Source organism: Schistocerca gregaria, chromosome 8 (genome assembly GCF_023897955.1).
Source record: "Schistocerca gregaria isolate iqSchGreg1 chromosome 8, iqSchGreg1.2, whole genome shotgun sequence".
NCBI classification, from domain to species: Eukaryota; Metazoa; Arthropoda; class Insecta; order Orthoptera; family Acrididae; genus Schistocerca; species Schistocerca gregaria.
In genome coordinates, this window is record NC_064927.1 from 92575528 (window position 1) to 92589845 (window position 14318).

The 14318-nt window shown below is 38.3% G+C and overlaps 1 protein-coding gene across 4 annotated transcripts in view; it reads left to right on the forward strand.

Annotated features, from left to right (window-relative positions):
- Nucleotides 1-8621, forward strand: part of LOC126284112 (max-binding protein MNT-like) — a 543977-nt gene extending 535356 nt beyond the window's left edge. For all 4 annotated transcript variants that reach the window (XM_049982774.1, XM_049982776.1, XM_049982775.1 and 1 more), the window contains 3 exons: nucleotides 342-506; nucleotides 3085-3356; nucleotides 4832-8621. In XM_049982774.1, coding sequence (XP_049838731.1) covers nucleotides 342-506; nucleotides 3085-3356; nucleotides 4832-4984 — 590 coding nt within the window. In that variant the 3' untranslated portion in view covers nucleotides 4985-8621. The remainder of the gene's footprint in view (nucleotides 1-341; nucleotides 507-3084; nucleotides 3357-4831) is intronic.
- Nucleotides 8622-14318: the final 5697 nt, after the last annotated feature.

The window sequence follows — 14318 nt, forward strand, 5'->3', positions numbered from 1 at the left end:
AAGATTGGTAATATATATTTATTGTAAACTTCCTATTCCAGGTACACCATTAGCTCAATTTTGAAAACTCTATTCAGGTTATTAAAAGTGCTCGTGCCTTTTTTACTTACTTTTTTATTCCTTGAGCTGACCACCCAGTTGTCATCAGCTGCCCAAATTACAAGCTCCTCAACTAGTTTTGTGACACCATTGTTAACTTTACTAGTTTTTAAATAGACATTCTGTAAATAATTATGTAAGCTTCATTTCTATTGTTTTCCAGCTTTAAACACTTTTGTTGGAACACCATCTTCTCTGGGCATCTTAATGGTTTGTACACTGAGAGACTTTTCTCAATTTAGGTGTCGGCACGGAGCGGCTGCGTGAGTCCCCCACTAGTGCGGCGATCTCACTGCCGACGTTACACCTCACTAACAAGATGGTGGCCTTGCCTGGAGGTGCAGAACTGAACCTACTGCCAGCCAACGGCACTCGCAAGCACCCACCCCTGGCCACAATTACTGGAGGTAAGACACAGGATTCTAACTTCAGGAATTACTGGAATGAGTTGTTACTTTCAAATGAAGATGATATTGCTTTTATTGATGTTGAATGTGATTTTGCGTGGAGTAGCTGATAGTTAATGACTTGTGTGGTAGTTACAAAGTTTTCCTTTTATCAGACATGTAGCCCCAAGTAATTTTCCTCTGATGAAATTTTACAAACACCATGTTTTTTTTAATTTTTTTTTTTTTAAAGATAGTCCAACATGAACATAATACTGCATAAAAAGTTCTCAGTTTACTTGCCCTGTCAAATTTGGATAAAATCCCAAGCTTTTGATGACTACCTCCGTCATCTACGTCAGGCGTAAAACTGACTGTCACAGACCAGTGAGGCTTCGCTTTTATAAGCAGTGGATGGCTTCTCATTGGCTGGATGACGTCACGGTGAAACTGGCGGCCTCACCAGCCCGTGACAGTCAGTTTTACCCCTGACGAAGATGATGGAGGTAGTCATCGAAAGCTTGGGATTTTATCCAAATTTGACGCGGCAAGTAAACCGAGAACTTTTTATGCAAGGACTCCGTCGCGAAAGACTTAGTAGTCATGAACATAATACTGCTTGTAACATAATTTTGTCATATTAATTAGCAATAATAAAATACAAAAATTACCACAAAATGGAAGATCAAGTCACTTTAAAGTCGGTGAGATGGTTGTGGTTACCAGAACAAACAAATGGATGTATAGAAAATAATTACTACACCAAGAATTTGGAAGAATTTAAACTTCAGCAAAGATATGTTTCTTTTTGTGAAGGCTGATAATATACAGTAAGAAAGGATATGATGTTGAGAGCTAGACGATGTGAGTCCGAGAGTATGTTTTCGTAATTAGCTTTTTGAAGAGAACAGACAGGAAATCAGAGAACATGTGTTGGTAACAAAGGTGTAGGGCATGAATAGTCAGGGAATGCCAGAAGTGCAAAAATATATTGCTGTTATTGTAAGGAGAAGTAACACTGAAAAAAGAGGAGGCTGCCCAAAACTAACAGGTATTACGTCACAGTTTTTTTTATCCATTTCCTGCTGTGTGGTATGGAACTGAACTGGAAAAATCTTCTTTCCCACTGAGAAAACAAAACTGAAATTATTACTTGCTGTTACTAAATAATATGCATTATGTGGAACAGATTTTACATCTGACAATTACTGAAGTGAAAACAATGACATATGGGCTGACAAATACATTGTAAATAAGTGATGTTCAAATTCTAACTGTTGTTTAGAACTTTAGAATAAAGTTCTAACTTTTAGAACATTTAAAATGTATCTCATTCAGGACAAAGAGTGTAATCAGGCGTAGTTTCAGATGGAGGGATGGTGAAAAACTGCTCTGAATCCAGTATTAAGAGAGATACCAGATACAACCTGTTGTATCTGTAATTGGAGAAACAACAAATAACGATTGGCGTGAGTTCCAAAATTCTGTTTATTGCCAACAGTTCCACAATAGCAACACAACTCAGTGCTTGATCACGAGCAGCATCTGGACTGCAGAGAGTCCAAGTCCGGTATAGTAAACAGTCGTAGTGTAGAGTCGTTCCGGGGTGCGACATCGAAGTAGCACGTAGGTAGCCCAACACGAGGCTGACAGGCGTGGCAGCGTTGGCAGCTATATAGGGTGAGTGATGGAGAAATATGCCTGCCATAGTCGAGTCCACTTGTTGAGTCTTGTTATGATTGACAGCGCGGCCTCACGTAACTATCTCTCGGGAGGACGCCGGCCGAGGTTGCCCTGACAGTGCGGAGGCAGTCAGTGTGTGAGGCCCGCGCCTGCGCTGTACAGCTGTGCAGAGCTGCGCATAAGCAGGGCGTGCCGGCCGTTGGCTGTATGACGTAAAGACCGTGGCCACGCAGCTGCAAGTGCCACGGTGTGTGCATTGACTACACCACACAACCAGTGATCCAAGTGTAATAATGAACCACAACATTTCCAACATTTGAAATTTAGTTGGCGTATTATATATTGGAAGGAAACAATGGAAACAGTTAATAGAAAAGAGGAGAGGAGAGGAGGGGGGGGGTTACTTAAAGCAGTACGAAATTATAAACAGAGGCTGGACACTGAGTGGAAGATGTGTATAGAATGTAAGTGGAACACACAGTGGAGTAGAAACAGGTGAGAGGTGGCAGAGTGAAACAGGTTTATATTAACACCAGTTTAAAAGTAACTTTGAGCCATAGGTTTTATCTCTTAAATTTTAAGAGTCCTGATTCTCGAGACCCCAATGAATTAAATAAATACTGGAGTATATGCCATATTTTCTAATATCTGTGATTCCTTCACCTTAGGATTGATTTGTGTGTGTGTGTGTGTGTGTGTGTGTGTGTGTGAGAGAGAGAGAGAGAGAGAGAGAGAGAGAGAGAGAGAGGGGGGGGGGGAATCTGAACGTTTTTGTGATAGTACATGCGTCACGGCAATTGTTCTCATTTCTTTGTTCAAAATTGTTTTGCCTTTTTATTGTATTACATTTAATTAAATAAGAAGTATGTATGAGCCTTGTAAATTTGCCTTATGCTTTATTTACTTTATTGCATAGGTATCAGCTTACCGAATGGTGTACTGGGTCCCCATCACCCAGTGCAACACGCTGCCGCAGCCACGCAGCATGCTACGCACCATCACACCGGTGTCACGCTGGCGACCAAGTCGGTGCCTGCAGGCATCACCCACGTGGTGGCCCCTCTGGGCAGCCACCCTGCGCACACGGGGCTGACGCCACTTGTCACGCCTGTCACTGTAGTGTCTCAGGGATCGCAGCAAGTAGCTCACATACTTGCAACTCCACAGCCGATTGGTGCGGCTGGGAAGGTATGTGAAATGTACATTTCACAAAACGTTTCGTTGTTGCCCATTAATCTTTTTCCATCGTGTGGATGATCTGATTTGACTTTGGTGTACACGGTGTGATAATAAATCTCTGGACACCCTTCTGAACACCCTCTATCAGAACTTGATCTGCAGATTTGGGGTACATAAATGTGAGTAGAGTGTGTGTGTTGTGGACATATTTCTGTCAGAATGGATCAGTGAGGATAACGGATTTGCGTTTAAACAGGTCACATCTGTATCAGTCTAAAACAAGTTACAGTGGTACATTCAAAGCATTCTTTAATTTGTGGGACAGTGAAATTTTTTTTGGAGTGATGTCGTGGTACATGGTGGGCCACTCTGTTGATCATATTTGGAGTTCAGCAAAGAAGTGTTGAGCATGCAACATAATTTGCTGAAGTGATGATCTGATGGTGGTTGGCTTTTTATGATTGAGCTTTGAGCACAAAGCTTTTTAACCAATACCAAAAGGAATGCAGTTGCAATAGGACGTGTGTGGTAGTGTGGAAGGAAAATGTTCAGGGGATATGAGGTTCAGTGTCTCGTAATTTTTGAGGTGATTAGAAATGAAGCACTTTCTCTTGTAGGGCAAAGATGCATAAAATTGGACTATTACTTTTTTAATGACTGCACGCACAATTAGTATATTTTCTACACATCGACAATAGTTTCTTTTTTTTTTATGTATCTGACTGAATGCTCTTTCCCACCAAGGATATTTGATTTTTTTTGTGCTTAAAGGGAAAGTGGAGGAGATTTCCTTCACACCCCGATCTGACATCCGTGTTGTATATCTTTGGAATGATGAAGAGAGTAGATTGTGTACGAGATAAATTGTTCCAAAAGTTCAACAGCATCTCTTCATTAAGAATGAAGACAAATTTTACCTTCTTTGTGTCATAACATAATGGAAACCCTTACTTCAACATTAAAAACTGTAACACCTGCAAAAGGATGTCCCAGTTTAGTTAACATGGTGGTGTTTTTGAAATGAACAGCAATATGCGCTCAGAGACTTTTTCCCACATAGCATTGTTGCACACAAAAATGACTGAATTTCTCTTATTTTTTCCAATTATTGTGTTTTGGAAATTAGATTTTAAATTACAATCTAAATGAGTTACTTACAGAGAGTTTGCAGGATCTATTTGAAACTGAATTGGGGAAAAAAGTCACTCCCCTTGCAGACAAAAGTATTACGTTTTACAGACATAGATATCAAGCTGTTTAAGACTTAATTCTTTGTACCTCAGATGTACTATACCCCTAAAATGTATCAATACACAACAAAGACATTTTTCTTTGGAATTTATTAAAATTCTTTGTCCACATTTATGTTCATTAGTTGCTTTGCAACACGTTTCCCTTTCCTGTTTTCACAATTGAGTTATTGCTCTTCCTGTTATTGTAGATTCTATTAGTTTCTTAACGTCATTTTGCCTTTTCATTTGTAGGTTATGACGACTGCTCCCTTGTTGAAGTCAGTGGGTCCTATGCCTCTCGTTAATGCGCAGTACCTGTCGGCTGCTGCACTCGTGAAGCCAGTGGTCGTGGTGAGCTCACCGTCCCAGGCGAGTGCTCTGCCGCCCCCTCATACAACTTCGTGAGCTCCACTGGCCGCGATGCAACACACTGGTGGCTACTTCACATTACATCCAATCTAAGGAGGAAGTCTACCAGAGGCATGGGGATTGCAGTGCAGATATACTATACAAAACTTTGGTTCCCTGCAAAGACTCGTATTTTGTGTGTTGGAAGAGGGTGGTGGACTTCGTGCAGGGAGCTTTGTGCTGTAGTGGAATCTTCCCAAGTCTTGTTGCATGTGGCCATAAGAAGCAGATGTTGATTTGAGTGGGGTAACATTGGAGGTTACAGAGAAGTGAGACTGAGTGTGCCCTTGTTAATGATGTGACTCTTCACAGAAATGATGGTTACTGCTTTGAGAAACTATAAGGAGGTGGGCCATTCTGGCTACAGGTGCAGGACATAATGAATGTACGTGTGTGTGTGTGTGTGTGTGTGTGTGTGTGTGTGTGTGTGTGTGTGTGTGTGTGTGTCCGCGTGTTTGCGCGTGGGGTGGGGGGCACGGCATGCATGTGCGTCCAAATATAGTGTGTGTGCTGGAACAGGGCTTCTACAATCTTCAGTATGCAATCATATCATGAGAAAAGTCATTAGCACTGAGGAAGAAAATTAAACAGTGCTGAATGTTTGCAAGGAGTTAAGTATACACAATGAACAGTGGCACAACTTTTGCACAGTTTTTGTGTTCATTCTATTAAGACAATTTTGGCTCAGAAAGAGCTGAAAGAACTGGAGCACGGTTGACTGAGGAGTGTCAGATTGCTTGTGAGCGTTATAAATGGTTATGCAAGGTGTCGGTGCATTAAAGATTGTTGTAGTAAGCATTCATGTTCGTGATTGTTGATCACTTAGAACCACTGTGTCTCTTGACGTAATAAGCTGACTTCTGCACACTTGTGTAGGGTAACATTTTCATTGTCATTTGTTTTGAAATACTTGTTCTATAGTTAACTTCAAAGTATTCCCCTTTGTTGGAGAGATTTGTATTTGCTACCATTTTGATTGGATGGTTTTCTTTTATGCAGCAGTTGTCATGTTAGGAGTAATGTCTGGTTTTTTGTTTTTTCTTTATTTGAGAAAAAATATTTGTAGTTCTTGCATTTGAGAATATAGAAATACTTTCACTTAGGACATTGTTATATGTCATAATTATGTAGGACTTCACAGAATGTTGGTCCCAAGTTGAAGTAAGCAAGACTTTGGTATGTTCCTGATTTATTTTAAGCTGTCAGACAATTCAGTTTCAATATCTGTAGAGGATCTATTTAAAGGAAAAATGGTCTGGGATATTAAATTAGTCATGCAGCAACTCTGGATCAACTGTTGCCTTTTATTTTTCATTGGATTACTGTCAGTTCATAACAACAGAAAATCATGACCACAGCTGCTACTAGTTATTGATCATTCATGCAAGCAAGAGAAAAACTAAAATGTGTTTCTCTGTTGTTTATGTATGGGTGATTGTAGTTTACAAATTTGTCATGTGACATTTCCATGTGGCACACGGCAGATCTATGAACAGTTATATGTAGCTACGCATGTGTCTACACTGAAAGCTAAATTTGGTTGAATCTTATACTTTGAATGTATCTTATCCGTAAAACAGTCACAGAACATATGGAGGAAAAGAACTTCTAGAAATGATAAGTGACAACCACACTACTCCCTCACCTTTATCAGATTTGCAATCATGTGAGGAAGTTAACAAGTATGTGCCCATTCAAATGCTAATAAGATAGCAGATATGTGTATATATTTAGCATGAATATTGTAAACCGATTATCACACTGGTAAGTACAAAGTTTTTTCGGCGTGACATTAATTTAATTTGAATGTGTGTTTATCATAGGACAGTCTCATTAAAAAAAGTATTAGTAGCCATTTGACAAGTATATGATTTATTTTGTAAAAAAGTACTTGCCGTATTAGAAAATGTAAGCTATCTTTCCATGTCACTATGAATTATTTCATCAGATTGAGCTGTAAAATCATTGCAGTTATGTATCATTTTTATTAATTAATGTTTACTGCCAAAATATTAATTATGAAGGTTTGCTATTAAAGATGTGGTTTAAAATTTTGTCATGTATTTATTAAATTTCCTTTTGTACCGCAGAAGACAGAATTTGAGAAGGTATTGTTTGCAATGTCTCATTTGTGTGGTGCTTGTGTTGTTGTTATTTATTGTTTCATTTGGGTGTGTTAGACTTAACACTGAAACTTAAATATGTGGAAAGTGACTATGAAATATAAAATTCCCGAATTACGCCCTGAGCATTTTTGAGAATAAATGTGTTACTGATGTAATAAAGCAATATTAATGTACTGAAAAATGTTTGTTGTTGAGGTACAAAACTAGTGACCTTCGTAAAAGTTCTAAGTGAAGATCAACATATTCTTGATGTTGCAATCATCTGTCTAGTGTCTTATTGATTGATGATCCAAAAATTGATGTTTAGTATGTATCTAATATTTTTAAATAGTTTTGTAGGCTGCATGCTATTTCTAAGATGAGAAGCACGTGTTCCATGAGTGCGATATGCTCTTTAAATACATTCCGGTGGCTGAAATTTATTGTTTGTATAGTATATATTGTTACAGTTAGCAGCATATTGTTTACATGGAAGAGAGAGAAGTACCCATTTGTCTGGTCCAAATTAGCTTGGTGGCTGTCTCATCTTAACTGTTGTGTGGTAATTTAGGAAGCATCAAAATTAGATCACTGGAAAACAAATGTACATTCCATGAAATGTTTAAATTTTTTATTGTAACTGTTTGGATAGACTTTGTGGGAAAGAGTTTGGTGCTTCTCTACCCTACTAAGCATCCACTGCTTCACCTCATAATATTATCTGCAGTCTTGGTTCATTTTAGTTGAGGTGTTGATTTCTGTGGTTCGCAAATGTCTCCAAAAGATAAAATATCAGATACTTGTTTTAAAGTAAGATATACTGCCACTTTTTATCACTGCCATTATTTTCTGGCTGTATGGTTCCAATGAATGATGTTTAATTTTGTGAAACATTAGTAAAGAGTTAATTGGTGTTATGCTGAGAGGAGTAAAACAAATAAAACTGTAGCCTCATTTGGAAAAATGGAAAGATGGTACAGTGTTTACACTGGCTACTTATGATTGAATTGTTGATTTTTGGCAGTGGGTAGAAGTTATAGTGCCTGAAGAAAAATTGCACAATTACTGAACAGGGTGAATGTTTAATGTTTTGACTTTTATGTACAGAGTAAGCATATTCTGTTAGATTTCACTATTCGGCTTGTTAACATAAATGAGCTGATGAAGTTTCAGTATTTGTGAACTGATAGTATGACAGATTAACATTATAGTATGTAAGCAGGAACATGATCACAGATTATAAACTATTTCCTTCTTCCATGGTTATTAAACTTGACTGGTGGTGCTTTGTGTTAATTACAATACTGCATGTGACTGAAATGAGTAATAAATATTGTGTGAGAGGCAGTATCTCATAGAACATATTTAAAGTATGTAGAAAGGCATATTGCCTATGTATGTTTTCTGTAAATAGAGAGAATATCAGTTTTTGTTGATCAGCTGTTATGTGTATTTACGTGTAAATAGAAGAACTGAAGAAAGATGGTGTTGTTTTAATGCTGCAATAAAGTGAATAACAAAAAAAAGTATTATTTTTGCCCTTTAATGCATTTGTTACCAGTATTACATAAATCATTCCAATTACCTAACCAGTATTTCCAGTCATGTTTCCAAGATCTTTTATTATAAAAATTATAAAATTATATGTGTGAAAATAAGACATCATATTACCAATACCCCATGTACCTGTTCTGTCTTATTTGCATAGAAAATGTAGTCACTTTGATAGGCTTGCAGCACAGGATGCAAATGAAACTCTCAGTGGGGCTAAATGAAACAACAAAAGCAATCTTGTTGGTATAACTGTGATTTTTTCAACATCTTTGTTTGTGTATATGTTAATACATTTCATGTAGCAACAAAAATAATCAGTTTCTGATAGATAAATAGTCTACTCATCAAGTGACGGCATGAGAAAAATATATAACACAATTAAGCTTTTAGAGCCAGTGGCTCCTTCTTGTGCAGAAGGGTTGAAGGGGAAGGAAGAAGGATGAAGGAAAAGGACTAACAAGGTTTAGGAAAAGGGGCAAACTATTCACTCAGAACTCTGGGTCAGGGCAGACTTATGGGACGTGATGAGGAGGAAAGACTGTTGGGAATTGCACCAGACAGGATTTGAGAACCTTAGGGCTCAAAGGAGTATGGTAGGGTAAGAAGCAACACAGAGATTGAAGCTTCGTGACAGATTAAAACTGTGTGTCAGACTGAGACTCGAACTCGGGACCTGTCCTCACAGATTTACTTGCCAGTACCTCCTCTTCTACCTCTCAAACTTTACGGAAGCTCTCCTTCGAAACTTGCAGAACTAGCACTCCTGGAAGAAGATATTGTGGAGACATGGCTTTGCCACAGCCTGGGGGATGTTTCCAGAATGAATTTTTCACTCTGCGGCGGAGTGTGCACTGATATGAAACTTCTTGGCAGATTAAAACTGTGTGCCCGGACCGAGACTCGAACTTGGGACCTTTGCAAAGGTTTGAGTCTTGGTCAGCACACAGTTTTAATCTGCCAAGATGTTTCATATCAGTGCACACTCGGCTGCAGAATGAAAATCTCATTCTGAAGACAGAGAGTACTTACAAAATATTGTGCAAGATTAAATAAGAGCAGAAAGCTAAATGCATTATATGTGCTAGAGGCAGGGATTGGGGAAAAATAGACAAGTTAGAAAAAAAATAGAAAGTCAAAAAGGAGTGAAGCAAGGAAGTTACTGAGAAGAAATGCTGAGACCGAACGAACTAACGTAAATTAAGACTACGAGGGTGCAAGAACCGAGGACATGTTGTAATCCGAGTTCCCACCTGTGGAGCCCCAAGAAACTGCTGTCAGGGGAAAGGGTCTATTTACATTTTTAATTTTATTTTTCATAGGTAAATAGTGGAAATGTGTAACTATACAGAGTGTTTCACAATTTGTATCACAGGCGTATAGGTGTTGTAGAGGAGAGTTAGCAGATGAAGTTTTGATAAGAAGAACTGGTACATTCATAACTCAGAAGGGTGACTGGTGTTTCATGGATGCACATCAAGGTTTGTGGACCATGTGTACAAAAGCATGCATTGCAGATACAGCTTGTGCAATTTGTAGCTGGGTTGCAGTGTGTAGCAGCTCCTGTAGAGCTGACACAGGTCAGGACTCATTGTCTTTGCTGTGTGTATATCAAAATGGGAAATTTGAAAGTGATCTTATCTTCAAACTTATTTTACATCGAAATGATACATTTTCACTCGCGGATTCGTGATCGAAACTTTATTCACTAAGTTTTCTATACAGCCACTATACTAAGTTCTCTCTTCATTCCCTAGAAGTGTGTAGCAAGAATTGTGAAACACCCAGTGGTTGTATTCTAGTAAGAGGTATGTGTTGAAAAAGAGACAGTGTAATAGAGAATTCAATACAATAGGGCTAATTTATGTGACTGTGTGGTCATGAATTTATGGGACAGATTCAAGGTAAATTCTGTTGTGGTGCAAGTCAATCTGTAGAATATACATAATTTGAGCAGTTTTTGTCTGAAACAAATAAGATGCAAGATGGCAATCTAATTCACTACTTCTTGGTTATAGAGATCTCCAAACTATTGTGCTTGTTTTAAAGTAGTCACATTAAAAAATTTAAAATATTAATAGTACATACTCATTTTCCATCTCATCGGCACTAGTTCTAGTTTCCGTAAAGATGAATGAAGCTTAAACCTGTGACACCACAAAATAAAAATTGAAGAATTTCTTCCCTAAAAATATTTAATGTGTGATAAACTGTTAATTTTCTGCATGCTATAGCTCCAAAAATTATGTTTTTCAGGACCTATACAAAATATGTGGCACTCTCAAATGGGATTTTTACGTACTGGCAATGTAATGACATACAAAATCTGCAGAGTTCTTATGGGTGAGCCTTATGCCATCCAAAATTGTGTGTCATTAGAGGCAATGTAAACTGCCAACAAAAATTCTGTTCTGCACATCTGAATGCTGGCTCCATAGGTAGTCCTATTTGGCATGACTAGTGCATAGATGGAGACTTACTTGTGTAAACATATTCCATAGAATGACACTTACCGACTATGTCATAGGAATAAAATAAAACTTAGAGCATCAAAGCATAAACATGGAGATTTACTAGGTATATTACTGTATCCACTCCTATTCTTCATGTACGTAAATTTACTTAGAAAATGTTTGCTGTAAACCTGATCTAGGCCAGTTCAGCTATTGTCTGAGTTGTGTCCAATATAGTTGTGTTTCATCTGGTCTTTGATTAGTATGCTTGTGTCATCATCAAACATTACAGTTTTTGGACACTTCATAATTGTTAATCTGACAAGGCTCATAACTTTTCAAGTGTATGTAACAATGAAAACAATCAATATTTGACAAAATAATTTAATCGGATGGATACAAAATCTACTAACCAAGCGGCAGCAGGAAACACACACACACACACACACACACACACATACCACACACACACACAAATGAAAGTTAATAATCAGGCAAGCTTTCGGAGCCAGTGGCTCCTTCTCCAGGCAGAAGGGTTGAGGAGGAAGAGTGGTGAATGAAAAGGGCTGGAGAGGTCTAGGAAAGGGGTAGATTTTGGGAAAGTCACCCAGAACTGATATCTTGTCTGATGCAGTCCCCAATAATCAGTCTCTCCTTCTCATCCATGATTCTGGGTGACTTTCCTAACCTCTCAGTGCTTTTCTTTCGCCGCTCTTCCTCCCCTTTCAACCCTTCTGCCTGAAGAAGGAGCCACTGACTCTGAAAGCTTGCCAATTATTTCTTTTGTGTGTATGTGTGTTCTGCCACCACTTGTTGAGTAGATTTCAAACAAATATATGATGAGTGTGGATTGACTGCCAGTGAGTCATTATCCTAGGCTCATGCCCACCATCTAAAATCAGTCATGAACTTAGCACAGTGGAAACACAAGTAACAGAGCAAATACTTCAGGCCCACATTTGTAAAATCAAAGGCACATCTTAATTATTTAGATTCTGGAGAACCAGGACAAGGAAGAACTGGAACTTTTCAAACCACAGAAAACAAAATTTGGTGGCAGCCTCAACATACAGGTGTTAAACAAGAAAGGAAAACTCAAGATACTGCAGATACTTGTGGCAGTTTTGGAATTCTCATACAGCACAGAAACATGTTTTCATGATTCTGATCACTTTGATTCAAGTGCATATCATACAAAAAGCAAAATTCGCTATTAAAGTCATAAATTGTAATTTATGTATGTTGGGTGGTGCATTTCTGAGATCCTGATACGTTACAAGTGTCCAATGCTCTGTGATAGATTTAACATTGCCTTCAAAATGCCTCTCTCTTCTCACAGTTAACTGCAAAGACAAGGCCTTTAGGCTGGCGAATGCACATCCCTAGTGAACTCTAGACCTAACAAACCAAGGAAGTTCTGTCCACAACTTGAACAAAAACTCTTGAAGTTCCTCTAGCACCACATTAAGACCCAATTTAAAGATTTCAGTGCAGAAACCAGCAGACAACGGGAATAGAAACACATCACCAAGAATTTATGAGCACACAACAAGGCAAATACCGATGGACAATGTCTAGCAAATACATGTAGACTGGTGAGCTTCATCTGATGTCCACACAGTTTAAGAACCCTGAACAGATGATGACCACATGGAAAACACTAATAAACTGCATAGTTGGAGCACCCATGTAGCAGTCACTAGAAAATTCTCTCTGGAAATCACAAATGCACTTTTATACAAGGACCACAAAGAGCCTGACTATCATCTCTCACAAATGAAAATCTGCTTCACATCTAACTGGAAAAAAATCTGACACTTAAAATAAGTTGCACTGATCCTGAGTACTTGAAAATAATATACATTGGTACTGAGTACTTGCAAGAATGAGCATAGAAATTTATAGTGATTGCAGACAAACATACAAACATGGGATGCATTTCTTAAGTCTGTTCCAAGAATCAACTATGAAACTCTCGTATGAGGAACTGGTCAATACTTTGCTTTCTCCACCTTTCCATTTGCAAGTTGGTTCTTGCACTGTTGGTATTAGGAACTGGATTATGTTCAGGCAGCTTGGGAGTTCACTTCCTGCATTTATTCCTTCTGGTCTGATGATGTTGCCAACTTCAACAGGAAAACCAGTTTCAGTGAGAACATCATCATTAAAAGAGGAATCCACTGATGGACTTAAGACATCATTGCTGCCCTCACGAAAGCTTTTGGTGTCATTTCGGCAAGTTCTCACTGGGTCACTATCCTACCATTATTTGCAGAGAGCTACCTGCCAATCTCTTGGTTGTAGAAAGTTTTGGAAGCTTTTATAAACATACTGGGATTGCAGTTTGTGAGTGTCATGTTATAAGAAGTACACCAATATACAATTTTTCCTTTTCCATATCACAGATTGTCACTTTGAGATTTCTAGTATGTGCATAGCCACCACCTAAAATCAAAATGACAACGTTTTCGATTGTAGGTTTTACAAATGAAGCAAAATGTTTCATCCATCGACAAAATACATCACACAGGATGCATCCTGATTGATGGAAGCCGGTAATGGATTTCATAAACTCCTTTCATTAGGTGCATCCCTTTTCTCTATCTGAGGAAAACGATTATGGTGGAACATATTGACCAGCAGCTGAGAGGCAAGTAGCAGGTCACATTGAATTTTCCCATCTCTTACTATGAAAGCCTTTAAACCACAGATTTGCCCTTCAAAGAATTCACCTGCACATTTTTGGAATGTATGGTTGGAATACCTGTTTCATCCATATTAAAGAGCAAGGTCAGACTGTACTTTATTATTTGAAGTTTAGGTTTTAGGATTGAGAAAAAATTTCACATTTTGTTTGTTGAAGCATAAGACACTAGCTCTTGAAAGACTGAGAAATTCTGATTGACAATGATGGATTCCTCTTCAAAAACAGTCAGCCACTTTTGACCACCACTGCCATTTGCATTAGAAAATTGATGGAGAAGATAGTAAGTATCTTAGAGGCAGTAGGAAAGCCACCCCCCTTTATCTTATTGCAAGTAAGGCCAGAAGTATTCTTTTCCACATGAACACAGTCAGTGATTTAACTAGCTCAGTTTTCTGTCAGCACATATTTTCTCCCAAGCCTCTTTCTTTCTACTGCTTTTTGTAATGTAGTCAGGAATAGATGACTTTGGTACAACAAATGGTTTCTGAACTTTCACTATTTGCATTTCTACATTC